The sequence below is a fragment of the Delphinapterus leucas genome, chromosome 18, assembly GCF_059928025.1.
Source record: "Delphinapterus leucas isolate spDelLeu-1000000601 "Yukka" chromosome 18, BTC_Dleu_Yukka2, whole genome shotgun sequence".
NCBI classification, from domain to species: domain Eukaryota; kingdom Metazoa; phylum Chordata; class Mammalia; order Artiodactyla; family Monodontidae; genus Delphinapterus; species Delphinapterus leucas.
In genome coordinates, this window is record NC_143146.1 from 54,723,338 (window position 1) to 54,744,364 (window position 21,027).

General features: G+C 39.8%; 1 protein-coding gene across 3 annotated transcripts in view; it reads right to left on the bottom strand.

The window, feature by feature from the left end:
* The window catches only part of VWA8 (von Willebrand factor A domain containing 8), a 364,128-nt gene extending 345,814 nt beyond the window's left edge, over positions 1 to 18,314 (bottom strand). For all 3 annotated transcript variants that reach the window (XR_016388682.1, XM_022574923.2, XM_022574922.2), the window contains exon 1: positions 18,055 to 18,314. Coding sequence is in view for 2 of the 3 variants with exons in the window: in XM_022574923.2 (XP_022430631.1) it covers positions 18,055 to 18,217 (163 nt within the window). In the remaining variant the exon portion in view is untranslated. The remainder of the gene's footprint in view (positions 1 to 18,054) is intronic.
* Positions 18,315 to 21,027: the final 2,713 nt, after the last annotated feature.

Genomic DNA, 21,027 nt, shown 5'->3' on the forward strand with positions numbered 1-21,027 from the left:
ACGGCTTTTGCAACAGTGATTCTCCTGACCTACAGAGAGGGATGTGTGTACCACAGATCTGTCTGTGTTGGGCATCCATAGAAACACCTGTCTATGTCAGGCACTGTGCTGTACAATTAGTATCCATAGTATAAGTTATATATATAAAGAAGAAGTGTCGGTGAAATTCACCTTTTAAATGCTATTTTAGCAAAAAAGGTGAAATACTATAAAATATAATAACCAGCTTTATTTTCTCATTAATAGCAATACTGATAAAGTCAACAATACAGAAGGATGCACTTTTGTTTAAGATCGTCCAAAGCACCCATAAGGTGGTATCTTTAACATGTATTTGCAACCTTTTTACATCTTCATAGGTTCTTATTTTTACTACATACAACTTCAAGTTCTCTAGCAACATAACTCCCAAATTCAACATTTCTAGGTACATGAAAAGAGCAAAGCCCCAGTGGCATATATGCCAAGAATTCCTACATGAAACAAGCAAAACAGAGTAAAAGCTCTGTCACTTCTACATGGTTCTAAGTTTTTAAAGTAACATTAATTTCTGGTTGATCTTCTAAAGTGCAGGAGTGAACCAAACAATCTCTGTTTTGCTCTCTCCAACAGCAAAATAGACATACTGATCCCATCTGCAATTGGAACTTCACTTGCAAAGGGCTCAAAAACACTTAGAAAAAGTAGCTGTGTAAAACACATCTTTCAACACTGCCAGTTTTGAGCTAGTGAGGTATCCTGGAGAATAAGGCCTTAAATCATGGTACTAACAACAGCCAACACTTGTTGAATGATTACTATCTTCTAAGTCCTTTACACATTCCCCAAATATGTGAGACAGAGACTTTATAAATGAGGAAATTTGTAAATCTATGGAAAAAAAGTTTTTATAGATGAAGAAATATATTACAGGTATGTGGTAAATTAAGAGATAAGTAGAAACACTGTGCAAAACACAGGTATAATTTCTAATACAGAATGCACATACATTTAGAGTGTGAATCAAAGGTATTTTCCTCTGAATTAGTCTAGACATCAGCTAATACTTACTGAGTACCAACTATTTGGCAAATACTATTATAGACATATTTATTTATGTTATTTCATTTAATCTTGACTCTAAGTAACCCATGGTTCCTGTGAGCTATTTCACAGAAGTACTGTAACAGAAACTCCATCTCAAACTAGGTTAGTATGAGGACATTGGGGGTTTTGTTACAGTGGTTCTATGAAATACCTCACAGGAAGCGTGAACCCATCATGAAGAGACCTAGGCTCAGAAACTAGTCCACAATATGTTAGGGAAGGCAACAGGAAGCACAGTCAAAGTCACACCCCAGGATAAACTCACTGAGATACCACCCCAGGCACCATTAGATCCATACTGTGGGACAACACAGTCAGAGGACAACTTTTTCCCCCATTTTATTTTGATATTTCTCAAACCTGTAGGAAAGTTGGAAAAACACTACCTTAAGATGCAAAAGTCATGATTCTTCATCCTTAAAGTCTTCAGATATATCTTCTAATAAAAAGGACACTGCCATAATACTGTTCCTGCAGCCTTTGCACAACTCCCTCATGACTCGAAGTCATGGGCAGGAACATTGAACTGGCCAAGCCTATGTCATTAGCCACAGCTTGGCTGCCAGGGTACAGGTAGCAGGAAGAGTTAACCACCGTGATATCTGGAGTGGAGTCAGAGCCCCGCGTCCAATCACGACTCACTCCACAGGGATTCCACCTCTCTCTCTCTCTCTCTCTCTCTCTCTCTCTCTCTCTCTCTCTCTCCTTGCCCTCTCACCTCGTCTCTTTTCCTCCTACCTCATTATGACTCAAGTCTTCTTCGCCTTTTCTTCCTATCCTCCTCAACTTCCGATCACTGGGTGCGGAGGCCCGGTTCTAGCCTCTTTTCTTTTCTATCTATAACCTCTCCTTGATGAGCTCATCTAGCCTTATGCCCTTAAGTGCAACTAATATGTTGCTTGCTCCCAAATTTATATCTTTAATCCAGACCACAGAACTCGAAGCACAGATACCAACAGACTCTGAGGCGCCTAGTAGTCGGCTTCAAGTTGACATATTCAAAACTGAACTTGTGGGCTTCCCTGGTGGCGCAGTGTTTGAGAGTCTGCCTGCCGATGCAGGGGATACGGGTTCATGCCCCGGTCCGGGAAGATCCCACATGCCGCGGAGCGGCTGGGCCCGTGAGCCATGGCCGCTGAGCCTGCGCGTCCGGAGCCTGTGCTCCGCAACGAGAGAGGCCACAACAATGAGAGGCCCGCGTACAGCAAAAAAAAAAAAACCGAACTTCTGATCTGTGTGTGTTCCACCCACAGTATTCCCCAATTCTACTAATGGCAACTTAATCCTTTCAGCTTCTCACACCAGAAATCTTGCAGCCATTCTTAACTTTTCTCTCCCACCCCCCATCAGAAAATTGTAGTGACTCTGTCATTAATATATATGTAGTATTGCCCACATCTCTCTACATCCTCTACCACCACAATGCTGACCCAAGCCAGGTAGGGGTTTACTACTTAAATTCATTTTCTCATTTAAACAGCATTACCTCTCACTCCCTTACAGATCTCCTGTCTCAACCCTGGCACCCTACAGTTAATTCTCAACAGAGCAGCCACAGTGATCATAAGAAAATAGGAATCAAGTAATGCCAGTCCTCTGCTCAACCCCCATCTTTACAGTGGCCTAAAAGGCTATTTCTGATCTGGCACCCCATTTCCCTTCTGAGCTCATCTCCTACTGGTGTCCTCCTCACTTATTCTACTCCAGCCACGTGGGTCTCTTTGCTACTCCTTGAGCATGTCAGACATATATTCATTTCAGGCTTTTGCACTGGATTTTCCTACTAACTGAAATGCTTTTCCTAAATATATCCATTATCAATCAGGGGCCCAGCAAGAAACTGGTAGTCCATTCAAAATGAATAACTAAGGAAAGAATAATAAAGGAACCATTTATGAAGGTATGGGCAGAGTTTGGGAAAACCAGCAAGGACGGTGCAGTACCCTGGGACTAGCAATAACAGAAAGCCATTACCACCACTGACCCAAGCCTGAAGGGGCCAGGGGAGAGCAAGGAGAGAGAGTGAGTGTATTTAGAATAACTCCTGAAAGGAGCTGTGACCCTTTGTGGGGGAACACAGCAAACCTAAGGTGGTGACTGGCAAAAGGGAGCTGGGGAATAAACATGAAGCAAAAACTGACAGAACTGAAAGGAGGAAGAGAAAAATTCAAAATCATATCTGCATATTTTACTATATCTCTCTCAGTAAGTGATGGAAGAGCAGAAAAAAAAAAGAAGGATATAGAAATAAAAACAATCAGTTCTTGGCCTTTTGGCTAAGACCAAGTGTAGAATTAAAGATCTGAAAACCTTATTAACCACTTAACCTAAATGACCTTTATAGAACACTACACCCAACAATGGCAGAATGCATATTCTTTTTAAATGTACATGAAACATTCATCAAACTAGATCTTCAGCTGCACCATAATGCAAGTCTTAATAAATTTCAAAGGACTAAAACCATACAAAGTATGCTTTCTGATCAAAATGGAATTCAACTAGAACTTAGCACCAAAAAGATAACTGGCAAATCTCTAAACATTTGGAAATCAAGAAACAGGCTTCCAAAAAACCCAAAGAAGAAATCACAATGGAAACTGGACTCATTAAGAAACAGGGCAGTGATCAATTAGCCATTTGTAGGCAAAGAGGAAAAAGACATTCATAGGGGTTAGACATTTGCCCTCCCTGCCTCAAATGCTTATGTTCTTGGCCATCCGCTGTTACCATGCTACACTTGACTAGTCATCTAACCCATACCCATAGCCCACATCTGACCTCTGTACAATTAAAGTCTTATATGTCTACTTTGGCTCAGATCTCTCTTCCAAGTTCAATACCTCTCAGTAGCCTGTTGGACACTTTACTTTGGTATTCCAGAGGCACCTCAAATTTAACATGAGAAACTCTATATTCTCTGTGTGTGTTGTCCAACCAGCTCTACTTCTTGTATTCTTATCTCAGGAACTGATGCTTTATTCCCTGACCTAGAAGCCCTTCCACATCTCTCACACTTTTCCTTCACACAAGTACTCCTCAGATATCTTCATCTCCCCACTGAATCTACCCTAACTTTCCCTTTTGCACCATCTCCACCTCACTCAAGAATTGATCACTCCATTCCTGTCCTTCTGCACAGTATCTGGCTCATCCTTCTGTAATAGCATTTCTCACACTGTACAATTATTGATTATGGCTCCTTTACATTAAGAGTCTTTAAATTAGGGTACACAAGGACTTTCCAAGGGGACAGAGCATGGCAGTCTGAAGGGGATCAGTTTTCAGATCTCCACTTCCATGTGTTCTTCCCTAACATTGACCTGACTGAGAATGGCCCTACAGGCTCTCCATCCCCACGGGTCTTTTCAGGAGCCCTTCTCTCACTTAGTTTACTACTATAGTGAACGGTGCGTTGCTCCAGGAGACCAAACAAAGGGGCATATTTAATTATGGTTGAGGAGAAGCCTGCTTTCAAAAGTATTCAAATCAACATAAACCTGCCTAGGAATACTCTTTCCATCTCATATAGTTCTACTAAAAGTGAAGAGTAGCTTTAGAACTGACCAGAGTAGTTTGACCTGCGTTGGCCTGTGTCAGATACAGTATATTGCAGAGTGAGGAAGTGTGAGTATTGTCAGATAATCCAAGATGGGAGAGCTTAGAGAGCAAAGCAAAAAAAGCTTCGAAAACTGGCTTTTCACAACCTTAAAGGTAAGCTACTTTTTCAGCTTTTCTCAATTCTTATCTTGAGAACATGCTATTCATAGAAAAAAAAAAAAAGGCACCTCTGAACACCTGAAGCAGTACAGATGTTCTGTATTTATTAATTTATTTATTAATGCTGATTCATTTTAATGTAACTGAAATAGGTTTCAGCACTACCAAATTTTTCACAATACACTGGATAAAAAGAACAGAGAAAACTTTTAAATGTTTCAGATCAGATGTGTATCTTTCAAAAAGGTACACAAAAAGTTATTCTCAAACATCATCATGAAATATTCATTCCAATATAGTCATTCCTCATCTTATAAAATGCTATTTTCTAACTCTTATAATGAAAAGGTTATATACTAGCTTCTGAACCAAATAGTGTTCTGTTCCACTAAATACAAAGTCAAAGATTGATCATGAGGTCTAAAGAAACGGATGAATTTATTACTGATTGTTATACATGATTTCTATTTAATTGTTCTCTAAGGCCCATAAACAAAGTTCATTACACATTTAATAAAAAAAAATCATGACTTCTGCCACAGTCCTCTTTACATAAATAATTTTAACCATATTACTTTACTATACATTAAAGAGCAAAACTATATTATCATATATTATGAAATAAATAACTTAAATATGTAACCAAGAGATTCCTTTATTCTTGGCTTTACTGCCTTTAGTAATCTAGCCTTCAAAATGTGTCCCAAAATTTATTTTTCAGTGGTTTTTATAACATTTCTTAAAATATACATTAACACATTCATTTGAATTGAAAGGGAAAAATACTTTTTCTGTCAGAAAGTCTAATTTGGCTGATTGGATTGACAGTACAGACTACCTTTGTTAATTATGAAAACTAAGAATTTGACATAAAGTATTTAAACATGTGATAAAGTAAAAGCGTTTTCTCCAAAAAATATTGTGTTGGCAAAGATATGTCAAATGAAAGTTTTATTTTAACATCTCTTTCTGAGTACATTAGAATAAAAAAGCAGCCTCTACGTGAGAAAATAACCATAGCCATTTGATAAATTTTCGTGAAGCCTTTTTAGTGAACTTCCCAGATATTGAGGCGGAATGATTCTATTGGCTGGGTCAGTGACTTTACTTGCAAGTCAAGTGGTTTCCAGTTCTTTGCCATGAACAAAATGAAAAGGCTATAATCAAGTTGCCAGTTTATAGATCATTAAAAATATCATTTTTGATAATAAATCAACATATTTTTGACTTAGAAAGTCTGCAAAAAATTGAGTGATATTGCTATATCAAAATTCTTTATATTCCAGCAATAAAATTAGGGAATATTCATTACAGTAATTTATAGTCAACTGGGAAAAAGTGCTACTCATGTTATTAATAGGTATGTTTCCACAAAATTTTAGTTTTTAAGAAAATGTGAAACATATTGATGTTCTTTTGAACAATTGTGCTCTAATAATTATAATGATAGAAACATCTTAACATTTAGACATTTTTTCATTGCAGAAAAATATGATAAAGATAAAACTTTCAAGAATAAGAATATATTAAGATAAAATTATGAGGAGTAAGTGTAATTGCAATACAAATCAAGGAAATAAAGAAATAACATACACTTTCTGACAGTTAAAGATGAGCTTTTTATCTATTTTCAAAAAGAGGTGGTAGCTAACAAATCACTAGGATATTCTGATTCCATTTGTGAACCAAAATACTGCCTGCCATATCAGTAAACAAAGGACATTACAGCCACCCCGAAGGTGAGCCCTGAGGGAGCTCAGGATAAAAACAAAATGCCCTCCCAGACAGTGCACCCTGAAGAGACTTGGGATAAGAAAGCACAGGGTACTGGCCCTAAATATCTGAAGTGCATTTCAAAGGAATGATTTCAATGAGCCCAGACTTTGTATCTTCTCATGCATAGAAAAGCGCTAAATTCCTTAACTTGAGACATCTGATTTTCTTTAACAGTAATCTTTTGATGTTCCAACTACCTGGTCTTTATTGAAAAAACTCCTATATATCCTGGTTCCCCCCTTGCCTCTTCGATGAAGCAGTTCCAGGTTATCTGAGATCCTGTGTTCCAGGCTTGAAGTCTTCAAACTGTCCACCGAATTAAACATAACTCAACTTCTAGGTTGTACATTTTTTTCAGTCGACAGTTTTGGCAACCAATTACGAAGGGACCCAGAGCATACTTCTCTCCTTTGCCTAAACTCTACAAGGATCCAGAACCTTGATACCAGAAGAGGCCTCTTGTGCCCATCCGCCTCCTCAGAGTCCAAACAAATCTGGGTCTCTCCTGGCTCTAGGATCTCCTGTTAACAGCTGATGATCCTGAGTTTCATTTGGCCGTGTCTAACAGGTACCTGGCTTCCCAACTGAAAGACATTAGGGAGTGACCCCCCCTAATCTAAAGCTATTAGGGTAACAGGGAAGAGCCAAATCTGACTATATGTTAAATCTATTTCTTCTACTTTAACCTTTGCTTTCCGCTGCCTTTGTTCACTAAAAGGATGCTGTCTATACACAATGGACTGCCTCAGGGAACCCTGCCCCTCTGCCGGAATGTTAAACCAAAGTGCCTTTGTACATCCTGACCCTGTCCACCTGCGGATGGCTGCAAGAAAGAAGAAATTAACACATCCCCTCCACAAGGCTGGCCATTCCAGGGGACAGTTGCAAATCTTATGGCCTTTTTACATTATTTCCACATCTCCTCCCCCTCTCTGTTCTATAAAAAAACCTAGCATCCAAACTCCGATAAGATGGTTTTTCCGGAGACATTAGTCTGCCATCTTCTCGCTCTGCCGGCTTTCTGAATAAAGGCGTTATTCCTTGCCTCAACACCTGTCTCCGATTTATTGGCCTGTCATGCAGCGAGCAGAGTGAGCTTGGACTCAGTAACATTAGGGGAGCCTGGTTGAAAAACACTGGGAGACCCCCCTAATTGGAAGACATTAGGGGAACCTGGGATTTGCTCAGTAAAGAAAACCAAGAAGTCTGAGCTGAGAGGTTGGGGAGGAGGCTGACCTGACATCTTTAAAGGGGCACCAGAAAGCCAACCTCCAACTAATATGCCAGCCAGATCACACTTGCAAGTACCTAAATTATACTAAAAGAGATCTCAACCTTAAATGGCCAAGTTGGGCTAATTTATGTGTGTGTGTGTGTGTATGCAGTTAAGTTAAAAAGTTTGACAAAATATCTTCCCAGAATTCTGACCTTAAACAAAAGCCTTGTAGAGGGAACTGGTATTTCTCTTCCTGTGTCTTTGAGATGTCCATCAAATTTAAACATGTAATTAAAGCTAACTGAAATAATAACATAAACATTTCAGTATACAGTAGGAAAGTAGAATGTGTGTTTTTCTGCAAAGAAGATATTAGAAATGGAATTGCATTTTATTAAGGGAAAAGAAAGTAAGCTTATCTTAGAGCTGGTTCTTTCTGGATGGAAAAAAATAAGGGACAAACTAATATGGATACAGAAAGTAATGGAAGGTTTGTGGATGGTCAGGATTGGCTAGGTTTAGATTAAAGTTAATTAAGTAAGTGAATTTTGTTGTTAAAAGTAAGCTGGTGAAAGACTAGATTTAATTTTCTCTCTCCAAATTCTTGATGGTTTATTGCAACCAGATTACAACTAGTTACACTAATCATCGTTTTAATTTGTTCTTTGTTTCTAAACTGTATATGCTTTGTGTCTCCCTGCTGCACTATGACTGCCAACGTTACCAGCTGTATTATTACTTACATCCTGCCTATTTTATAAAATTCTTGTCTCTTACATTACCCAATGTGTAACCAGGCCTCCAACAAAATTGATAATGGCTAAACATCTTGAGGAATTAGATCACATTTATAACTCTACATAGAATAATTGTAATAGTGTAATTCTAGGTATGGGAAGAAGCAACAAGAGAAAATATCTCCTGGATCATAACAGACTAGTAAGACAGAGGATCCAGAGAATTTTAAATTATCAACAGGGCCTAATCCAGAAAGTAGCACCTGGAGCTGCATATCAACAAGAATCTTTGCCTTACCTAGGAATGAGAATTCCTAGCAACATGGGAAAAAACTGGTCATGAAATGTCTTCCAAACATTGGTCAAATTTGGGCCAGAGAGACCATGAACTAAAATACTGGCTGCCACAATTTGTATGGAAACACAAAAGACCCCGAATAGCCAAAGCAATCTTGAGAATGAAAAACGGAGCTGGAGGAATCAGGCTCCCTGACTTCAGACTATACTGCAAAGCTACAGTAATCAAGACAGTATGGTACTGGCACAAAAACAGAAAGACAGATCAATGGAACAGGATAGAAAGCCCAAAGATAAACCCACACACATATGGTCACCTTATCTTTGATAAAGGAGGCAGGAATATACAGTGGAGAAAGGACAGCCTCTTCAATAAGTGCTGCTGGGAAAACTGGACAGGTACATGTAAAAGTATGAGATTAGATCACTCCCTAACACCATACACAAAAATAAGCTCAAAATGGATTAAAGACCTAAATGTAAGGCCAGAAACTATCAAACTCTTAGAGGAAAACATAGGCAGAACACTCTATGACATAAATCACAGCAAGATCCTTTTTGACACACCTCCTAGAGAAATGGAAATAAAAACAAAAATAAACAAATGGGACCTAATGAAACTGAAAAGCTTTTGCACAGCAAAGGAAACCATAAACAAGACCAAAAGACAACGCTCAGAATGGGAGAAAATATTTGCAAATGAAGCAACTGACAAAGGATTAATCTCCAAAATTTACAAGCAGCTCATGCAGCTCAATAACAAAAAAACAAACAACCCAATCCAAAAATGAGCAGAAGACCTAAATAGACATTTCTCCAAAGAAGATATACAGACTGTCAACAAACACATGAAAGAATGCTCAACATCATTAATCATTAGAGAAATGCAAATCAAAACTACAATGAGATATCATCTCACACCAGTCAGAATGGCCATCATCAAAAAATCTAGAAACAATAAATGCTGGAGAGGGTGTGGAGAAAAGGGAACACTCTTGCACTGCTGGTGGGACTGTGAATTGATTCAGCCACTATGGAGAACAGTATGGAGGTTCCTAAAAAACTACAAATAGAACTACCATATGACCCAGCAATCCCAGTACTGGGCATATACCCTGAGAAAACCAAAATTCAAAAAGAGTCATGTACCAAAATGTTCACTGTAGCTCTATTTACAATAGCCCAGAGATGGAAACAACCTAAGTGCCCATCATCAGATGAATGGATAAAGAAGATGTGGCACATATATACAATGGAATATTACTCAGCCTTAAAAAGAAACGAAATTGAGCTATTTGTAATGAGGTGGATAGACCTAGAGTGTGTCATACAGTGTGAAGTAAGTCAGAAAGAGAGAGACAAATACCGTATGCTAACACATATATATGGAATTTAAGAAAAAAAAAATGTCATGAAGAACCTAGGGGTAAGACAGGAATAAAGACACAGACCTACAGGAGAACGGACTTGAGGATATGGGGAGGGGGAAGGGTGAGCTGTGACAGGGCGAGAGAGAGGCATGGACATATATACACTAACAAACTTAAGGTAGATAGCTAGTGGGAAGCAGCCGCATGGCACAGGGATATCGGCTCGGTGCTTTGTGACCGCCTGGAGGGGCGGGATAGGGAGGGCGGGAGGGAGGTAGATGCAATAGGGAAGAGATATGGGAACATATGTATATGTATAATTGATTCACTTTGTTATAAAGCAGAAACACATCATTGTAAAGCAATTATACCCCAATAAAGATGTTAAAAAAAATAAAATAAAATAAAATACTGGCTGCTATATTAATAAACAAAGGATGTTGCAGCCATCAAGCCACCACATTACAGTCACCCCTAACGTGAGCCCTGAGGGAGCTCAGGATGGAAACAAAATGCCACCCCTGACAGTGCACCCTGAGGAGACTTGGGATTAGAAAGCACAGGATACTGGCCCCAAATACCTGAGAGGCATATCAAAGGAATGATTTCAATGAACCCAGACTTTGCACCTTCCCATACATAGAAAAGGGCTAAATTCCTTGAGATAAATCTGGTTTTCTTTAATTAACAGTAATCTTTTGATGTTCCAACTACCTGGTCTTTATTGCAAAATCTCCCACATATCCTGGCTCCCACCCCCGCCCTTGCCTCTTTGGAGCAGTCTCAGAGTTATCTGAGATGATGTGTCCTGGGCTTGAAGTCCTCAGAAAGTTCACCAAATAAAACATAACTCTCAACTTATAGGTTGTGCATTTTTTTCAGATGACACATTTAAAAGATACATTTTAAAGAGTATTGTAACAATTTTTGTGTCAAATGTCAATATTTACAACACAATAGAAACAGCATGCTCTTCAACTATTCATACTTATTAGGGAAATTTCTAGATATCAACCTAAAAATGTATAAAGGGATATATATTTGCAAAACCCTTTTAGGATATAAGTGAGAAAAATGTTTTAAGACCACTGTTCAGTCCATAAGACTATAGCATTTTGTTGGTCAAGTCTATGTTTTAATCACCTTTGTATTCCCAGTGCCAAAAACAATACCTCAAACCAAGCAGGTATTCAATACGTGAATATATGAATGAATGATTCCAGTTTCTAATTAGATATTGTTTTCTTAATTAAGTATTGTTTTAAGCCCTGGTTCACTTTAATTAGATACTGTTTTCTTAATTATTGTTTCAACCCCCTGTTTTCTGTATTCTTTGAGAATAGTCCATCTTCCAACATGCTCAGAAATCAAGTCATTTAAAAAAAAAAAAAAAACTGAACCAAAAATGTAAAATAAAAAGAAATCAAGTCATTTATGTGTAAAGGATTCATATAAGTGAAATAGTGTAAATATTAATCTAAAGGAGAATGGCAATACTTATACAACAGGTAATACAATTTAGGCAAAAGAAACTAACGTATGCCTCTCTTCAAATAAACCAAATAAATACTTTGGTCAAGTGCAATCATTTTTTTAAAAGATTTTAGTTAATAATATAAGATACTCTGGGCTTCCCTGGTGGCGCAGTGGTTGAGAGTCCGCCTGCCGATGCAGGGGACGCGGGTTCGTGCCCCGGTCTGGGAAGATCCCACATGCCGCGGAGCGGCTGCGCCCGTGAGCCATGGCCGCTGGGCCTGCGCGTCCGGGGACTGTGCTCCGCAACGGGAGAGGCCACAACAGTGAGAGGCCCGCGTACCACAAAAAAAATAAAATAAAATATATATATATATATATATAAAAGATACAATGGAAATTGTTAGAATAACTAAGAATGAGTTAACAAAAAGTACAACTTGTTATAGAGTAAGCTGCTTAACATTTAATTACATTTATTACAAATAATGCAAAAAAGCAAGCACACATAACTCATAACGGATTAACCTAAATCCGTGTACAGTACACAAACTGTCACATAACTACTACTACCAATAAATTATGTATTTTATTCAAGCATGGAAAATATGGACTTGAAAATTAAAAACCCTGAAAAGAATCGAAGAGTTTCCAAACGAAATCAAATTTAAGGCCATTTTTAAAGTAACAAGGCTTGATTTTATCACTTGCAATGATCTTAAGTTAAAGGGATTTCCCAAAAGTTTACAGGAAAATAATTTCTATATTCAAGATAATAATTAATATCTTTTACATAACACTCTTGTACAAACCTGTTCGGACATTACTCACTTGATTTTTTTTTTTTTTTTGCGGTATGCGAGCCTCTCACTGCTGTGGCCTTTCCCGCTGCGGAGCACAGGCTCCGGACGCGCAGGCTCAGCGGCCATGGCTCACGGGCCCAGCCGCTCCGCAGCATGTGGGACCCTCCAGGACCGGGGCACGAACCCGTGTCCCCTGCACCGGCAGGCGGATTCTCAACCACTGCGCCACCAGGGAAGCCCTACTCACTTGATTTTTAGTGGACAGCTGTTTTGTTTTACATGCCCAATATTCTTTCCTCTTTTGACAACAGAATCCCTCTCTCCAGTGAGGAACCCACCCAATTTGGTTTGGGTAGTTTATACCACTCTTCCCAACCTTTACCCCTGCATCCAAATGCCCAGAAATGAGTACCCTGCACAAGCCCTGCCAGAACATTCCACTCTCTGACCACAGTGGTTGTTTTAGAGATGGGCCTGTGATCCAAGCTTGGCCAATAAGATTTCTCGCCAGGATTTTTCAGAGCTCACAGGAAAAGATGTTCTCTCTTCTTCTCACATTGTGAACTGTAAGGAGAGTCAAAGTCTGGGGCTGTCAGTAAGGCTGTCACTGCTACCAGCTGAAGAAAGCCTGCCAGACACTGAAACCAATACTGCAAAAAGTCGATCCAATAAAGGAAGAGTGGAGAGTGGGGGAACCATGGGGAAAGACAGAGAGAGCCCAAGCCCTACAGATGTTCTAATATCCTGCATCTAGTCCAGTCTGAAGCCATTGGACCTTCCACCTATGTGAACCAATCATATGCTTTTCTGTGCACATTTCTGTCACTTAAAACCTAATGACTGCTGACTAACAGAACAATTTTTGTAAGGTAAAGGCAGGCAAAGCAAGTGTAGCTATCCCTACTTTACAAAGAAGATACATACTCAGAGAGGAATAGATAACATTTTGACCCTGAGGATATTCTGAAAACAAACATTTTAATCAGAATAATACTAATGTTCATAAATTTTCATCAAAGTTAACTTTCGAGCAAAATTAAGCCAAAAGAACTCCTTGATCAATTTTTATAGAGCACATTTTTATTTTTATTTTATTTAAAGAATTATTTTATAGTGAGGATTTATCAATCACTTTTTTTGTCCATATAGAATTTCACTAATTATATCTTCTGCAACTCTGTTTTCCTTTGTGGCCATCAGCGTGGACTGAATACCAAAAAGATTTTGGTATTCTTCTTGGCTCTTTGGAGCTTCTTTGGCTCTTTCTTCAATGTTTAATCAATAACAAATTTTTTAGTATATAGCTTTGTCAGAGTTTTATTTTGTATTGATAGTTTCTAATAAGACTTTAAATTTTTTATATGATTAATAATTTTTATTTAGTTCTTGGCTAACCCAGGAGAAATATGGGTATTTTCCTCAGATATTTCAAAGCTGTTCTACTGTCAAAATCTTTACCAATCTCAAAAATGCTTTTCTTAGTTACATATTTCAGGCACATCTGTGGTAGCCCTTCTCCTAAAATGGGAGATGCTTAATGCTTAATGCCTTCTGAACTGTAAACTACAAATTAAGTTAATGAATATACACACCTTAGGACATTCGACTCTGAAATGGACTCACAATTCAATGACTTGTAGCTTTGAACTAAACCAACCAAAGAAGTTGGTTTAGTTCAGGGTTTCTCAACAGCCAGCACGACCGACATTTTGGGCCAAATGATTCTTTATTGTTAGGGGCTGTCCTGTGCATTGTAGAATGTTCAGCAGATTTACTGGCCTCCACCCACTAGATACCAGTAGCACCCCCTTCCTCCTGGTTAGGACAACCAAAAAATGCCTTCAGACACTGCCAAATGTCCCCTGGGGAACGGGAATTACCCCTGGTTAAGAACCCTTAAGTGTCACCATTGGTTTTTTTTAATACAAAACAGACCCAAGAGAAAACCAAATATATCAGCAATTTCCAGGCTAGTCTGCATGTTCCCAATAAATTGTCCAGCAATTTATTAGGTTACAACTGTTCTGGGATTTTACTGCTAAATTCTTTAATACACAAAAATCACACTGTACTCAGGGTCAAAATAGCCTGCTGCAGGTTCAAAGTAGTTAATAATTTCCCCAAAGTTCAATACCTAGTAAATACAGAGCTAAGACCTGCACACACACAGTACAGTTTTTCCCTTTACACCGTATTTCTGAATTGAAGCAGGAGTTCTATATTTCCCTTCCCCAAAGTCATTAGTTCTATTATAACCCGAGGATATAATCTTAAAGTTACAGAAATATATATGGATGGATGTTTATTGCACTGTTTATATATTTAAAAATAGACAACCCGAATGTCTAAGCATGGGAAACTGGTAAAATAAATTATATGGATAAATGTATGAACTTAATGCCTATTTAAAGTGACCATATATAACAATATTTATCACTATGTTAGTATGTTAACAATAATGGCTAAGTGAGAATAAACTGTAAAACATACATGATTCCATTTTTTAAAAAGAAATATGTATTTATATAAATGCATATTATATATATTTTTTACAAAAACTGATAGTAGTAACACACACCAAAAAATGACAATCATGAATCTGCATGGAAAGATATTTTAGGGGATTTGTCTATATTTTTCACTACAATGAACATAGATTTCTTGTACAAAAAGTATCAATATTTTAAAATATTTCTATAAACAAACTTATACACAAAAGTCAGAAAGATAAAATAGTGAACCTCTTTAATAATAAGGGTGTGAAAGGATGGCACTCAATGTGTCACAGTGGATTTATAGAGTTATGTTTCCAGATTTATCATTTGATCTTAATCTATGGTATATCTGAGCCTGTTTGACATCAGAATCCTACTGAACTAATTTGGCTCCTTCTGTGAAAACACTACAATAATCGTTATGAAAACTCTTTGCAGGGAATTCCCTGGCGGTCCAGTGGTTAGGACTCTGCACTCTCACTGCCAAGGGCCTGGGTTCAATCCCTGGTCGGGGAATTAAGATCCCACAAGCCCCGCAGCCATCCAAAAAACAAAACAAAACAAAAAAAAAGACAACTCTTTGCAGTAGCTAACCTCCTTGTTAACCGCTTTGTTCCTAAAACCAAGAGACAATACAACCAATTGAAGTGTAAAGAGATATAAAGAATTTACAAATTATGGATGTTTAGACTACCTAATAGCAAAAGATAAAAAGCAGTGGGTTTGGGGATTTTTTTTTTTTTTTAAACAAAATGACCCTCTCTTCCTTCTGCTTCTCAGGCTTTATAAAGCTCCTATCTTGAAAGCCAGCAAGGCAATTCCAGGCTCTCTTGCTCCCTCTCTGTACAAACCAGAAGATAATAAGCCACTGAATACTTCTTAGGTACAAAGAGTTGACGTGCACAAAAAGGAATATAAAGATAAATAAGACATACATACAGCCCAGGAGAGATAAGAATAGTATATAATTTGTATCTGTGTTGTTCTTTTTCCAAACTACCAGGAAGCAAGGTCAATTACTTGCAGAGAGGTGAGCTACTAGTCACATGTCTGAGTGCAGCTGAGAGCATCTTTCCAATCTAAACTGTAATTCATTACAGCATAATGCTATTTGTGGTTTACATTTGTCTGTGTGTGACATCTGGTTCAAAATGGGACACTTCAACCTTGATGGCCAATGTTATGTCCCAGGGAAGCCCAGAGCTCGCCTCCTGTTTACCTGGCTCACAGCTGTTCTTACTTGAGTCCAGATCTCTGGTGAGTTTTCAGGTACATTTATCCACAGCCCTCATACCTTCAACCCTGAGAATCTTTGCAGTGGCAAGGCAAGTAGGGTTAACATGATTTACTCCATGCGGTGTCATGCCAAGTGACTGAGTCTAAGAAGTTAATATGTTTTTTGTAATGTGTACATGACTCTCACATTTGAAGCAAAGCCTGTACTTTGATTTGCTGGACATACCACAAATTTTGAGGCCGTGTCTAATGTTTTTATAATCAACATGTATTATTCATGTATAAAGAACATTTTTCTTTTTAAAGTTCCCATGAATTAACCCTGCTCCACCAGCCTACCTAGACAGTTCTCACAGTTCAAACCTAAAAGGAACTGGTTTCATTTCTTCTAAAGCCAAGGAAACAATAAATCTCACATAGCTGAAAATAACATACACTAAGAATAATAAAGAAGCTAATTTTTATTGAACATTAATATGTGCCAGGGATTGTATAAACTAAATCCTTACAACAACCCTATCAAATATACTTTCCTTATCCTCATTTTACAGTTAAGGAAACTGGGACACAAAACTAAGTAACCTACCCTCAAATCCCCGTACCTAGACGGTGCAGAAATGGCCTCCAACTCAGACTGTTCACTCCAAATCACGAGTTATGGATTACGCTACACTTCTACCATTGACCTCTGCCTTCTAGGACAAAGGAGAAACTAACAAATAAAAAACTCAAAGACTAAAAAACAAACACCCTAGAAGCATAATAATTTATAAAGGGGCAAAATCTCAAATCACAACCCTATACAGGAAAAAGAAAAAATTGTTTAATGAATGAATGATGAAATGGATGGGACTTAAACTCCCTCACTTCTGACAAGGAAAATTATTGGGATGGGGGTGCAAGAAGAACCATGAAACTAGCAATCTCAGGTGAATACCTCCTTTATTCTAAGCAATGACACTGACAAAATCTTGTCTAGAATCACTTAGCCATTCACGTGGAGCAACAACATACATCCCTTCCCTTAACCAGCACAAATGCTCTACCTCCAGCGCGCTCACACACACACACACACACACACAGACACCCCTAAAATCATCTCAGATAGAGCCAAGAAATACTGAGCTTAGAAATCAGAGCTGGGAATTCCCTGGTGGTCCAGTGGTTAGGACTCCGCGCTTTCACAGCCTAGGGTTAGCTGTGTGATCTTCTGGAAGTCACTTTTCCTTTCTGGGTCTCAATTACCTCAATTATAGTCAGGGGTTTTAACTAAATTAAATTGTGGTTTTCAATTCTAAGAAATTGTGAACCTGTGAGAAATGAAAACTCCAAGTAAAACTTGGAAAGACTCGTGGATACATTTAAAACCTAACGAGGGGTTCTTCGGCGAGAACGTACACTTCTAAGCCGCCACTAACCCTGTCTGGAACACGGCACAGACTGACTTCCAGGCCCTTGGGACTCAGAGAGCAAGGTCAAGTCCAGCTTTCAACACCCTCTGAGGGCTGCTGCATTAAGCTCTGCGTGTGCTGTAATCTAAGTCATAATCCCGGGGGGCGGGGGGGGGGGTGAAAGAAGCAGTGCGGGAAGGAGAAAGCACTATTCCAGGTCATCAGAAACCTAAGTCCAGTTCCCACGGGTTACATGAGGCTCAGAGAGTGCAAGCGCCTGGTCCCGCGTTACACAGCAGTTAGCGGCGAGGTGGATACTAGAGCCTCCATCTCCTAGCTCCCGGCGCAGCGCTCCTCCCCAGTTGAAGCAGCAGGGATTGCGGGGGGGGGGGGGGCGCGGAGGTGCGCAGGAGCCCCGCGCGGAGCGCTGGGCGGCGAGGCGTCCCGGGGTTACCTGTGTCGGCCCCCGCCCCGGCGTGCAGCAGCTTGACCTCCGAGCGCCGCGCGTCGCCGCCCGGCTGGCGCCGCACCACCTGCCCCAGGAGCAGCCTCACGCGCCGCGCAGCTGGGCCTCCGCGGCCGCCCGGGGCCCCGAGGAGCAGGAGCCGGGATTGCATGGGGCCGGGGGGCGTCGCCGGGCACGGGGAGGGGTGTCCGGTGCGAGCCGCGTCCCGGACGGGCGGTGTGAGACGGCGCGACGAGGGGGACAGGAAGCGGCACCGCGCCGAGTCCGCCGGAAACTCCTTCCCCCAGCGCGGCCGGCTCAGCCGTCTCGGGCCGCCCTGGCCCAGCGGGGCGAAGGGAATCGGCCCCCGCCGCGGGGCAGACAGGGCGGGGCACCTGCAGGCCTGTGGCTCCGGGGCGCGCCTCGCCCTCCTCGCCCTCACCTGCGATGGTCCCCGTGGATTCCCCAGGCAGGCCTCTAGTCGTTCCCCTGTGCTCGGGAGTTGCTTAAGGGTTTAAGGAGCATTCGACTCTCTTTGTCTTAATATATTGCGCTTTCCCTGTACACTGCTTCAAACCCTCTTCAAAACTTGAGTACGTTTTCTGAAGATTGTGGGAACTTTCACCTATCTGGATTCCTTGTACCCACACCTGTGTTTCTAATCAGTACCTGAAAGCCTTACCCTTTTATTTTTTCTACATGTTTTACTACCACATCTTAATAAATTCTAAACGGGAGTGATACATAGAAGTTGCCAAAATGTCAGAAAGGACCCAAATCAAGCACTTTTTCAGTCGTTCTGCAATGCAAGAGTTATATAATTTATGTCTTTAGTAAGAGAAAAAAGTAGGACCCTGGCTAAGGCTGCCTCCCTGGCATCCATGCCAAAAGGGGAAGTGGTCCTACCACAAAGCAAACTAAGCCTAATACAATTATACAGCATCTCCAAAATATTAGGAGTACATTGACCAAGGAAAAATGTTTCAATCAAGTTATACAAAACAAACATCAAACAAAAAGAATGCAGCAGGCTTCACTTTCAGCCAAGGCCTTGCTAATTCTAGAGCTGTTACTATGTTTAAATCTACCTTGAGTGCCTAACATGTGCATGACCCTGTGGTAGGTGCTGAGAAGAAAATGGGAGACTTTAAAAGAAAGAAGCTGATCTGGGTAAGGCTTTGTGCATCTTGCTGAGGATTGGACTTAATGTGTTCAGGCTGAAACGGGCTTCTAACCTAGTTGTGGAGACAGTGAAAATAAAGGTAACTACGTTTGCATAGTGCATTACAACATGGTTTCACATATATGTTCTCATATAATCTTCACAACAACCCTCGGAGAATACTAAGGGATAATGACATAAATGTAGAATGTAACAGTTAATGAAATGCTTCTCCCACTTTGAGTGTGTCAGGCATGGTGCTGAATATTTTAATGCATTGTCTCATTTTACACAGCAACACTTTAATTGAGGTGTTATTATTATCCCCCCTTTTACAGATGAAGGAACTGAGGCTGGGAGAGTTAAGTACCTTGGCCAGGGCATCTCCATTTAATCTTACTGGAATCTAGAACGTGCTTCAAACAGTGAAAGAATAATATAAGGCAATTTAGCAAAATGATTGGAATAAACACTAAGAGCCCTTGCAGTTACGGCACTGGGGAGATCAATACAGGTTACAGTGTTCAGTCATTGGGCAACGTTTACTGAGCAACTATTAGATAAACAGTATTCTGCCAGGTACTGTGTAGCAATAGGCTCACATCAAGTATAGAACACAGACATACAAATAAAGAATTACAACACAATGAGACACATGTTTAAGGTATTTAGACTCAAACTACTCTGGGGTGGAATGCTTCACCTGGGAGAAGTCAGGGAGATTTCACAGAGAAGGTGATGTTTGAAGAGGTTCTTGAAGGATATGCAAGAATTTTTCAGGCTGAGAAAAGGGCAAGTCATATCTGGCAAAGGAAAGAACAGATACAAAGTACAGAAAACTAAAAATGCGTGGCAAGACTGAGAATCAGAAAGTGAGTCACTGTGTCTGGAGGTCAAGTGCATGAAGTAGTTTGTAGAGATGCGACCAGAAAGAGAAAGTGGGGCTATGTTGTATGCAAGGGGAAAGAGTTTGCATGTTAACCTCTGGAAAATGGAAAAATGGTGAAGAGTTTTTGGATTGACAGATCTGCAATGTGAAGAAGAAAATGCAGCCAGAGAAAAGGTAGCATCTGAGCTTCACTTTGAATGCTAGTTTAGATTTGGATAAACAAAGAAGAGTGATAGAAAGCATGAGTAGAGGCTTAGAGTCCTGACAAGCCTGATTAATTTACAGAGACATTGAAACCAGCCAGGTGAGAGAGGCATAGTCTTTGGAGAGTGGGAAGGTATTGTCAGAGAAAGAGGAAAAGATTATAGACTGAAGAATCTTGAATGGCTGGGTAATCTCAAATGAAGATGTTGGACTTCATCTTATAGGCAAATTGGGTCACCACCGGATGATACAATGGATCATATCTGATCAATCTGATCATAATATTTTAATCTGTGATGAACTATGAATTGAGTAAGGCAGGAAGCATCAAGTTATAGCTATGTGGCGGTAAAAAAAAAAAAAAAACTTGAAACAAGAGACCCTAGTTGGTGGCTATGACGCTGAATGAGAAAAAGTAGAAGAGTAGACCTTAGGAATGTTCAATAGATGAACCAGAGGTGTTTCATTTTAAGAGATGTCCATCATAACCTCTAGGTAACTTCTCTCTCAAATTCTCCCTAAGATAACTAGTACTTTTGATAAAACACACTGCCAAAATCTGGTATTTACTGTTAAACTTTTTCCAGAGTCTGGGAGGAATATTTCTTGCCTGCCACATTACAGTAACTGGATGGAAAGTGCAATTAATAATCCATCCATGCTATGTCCAATTGCTTCATCCCTCCCTACTGCCCACCCTACTGAGAAATCAAAGGTCCATACCAGT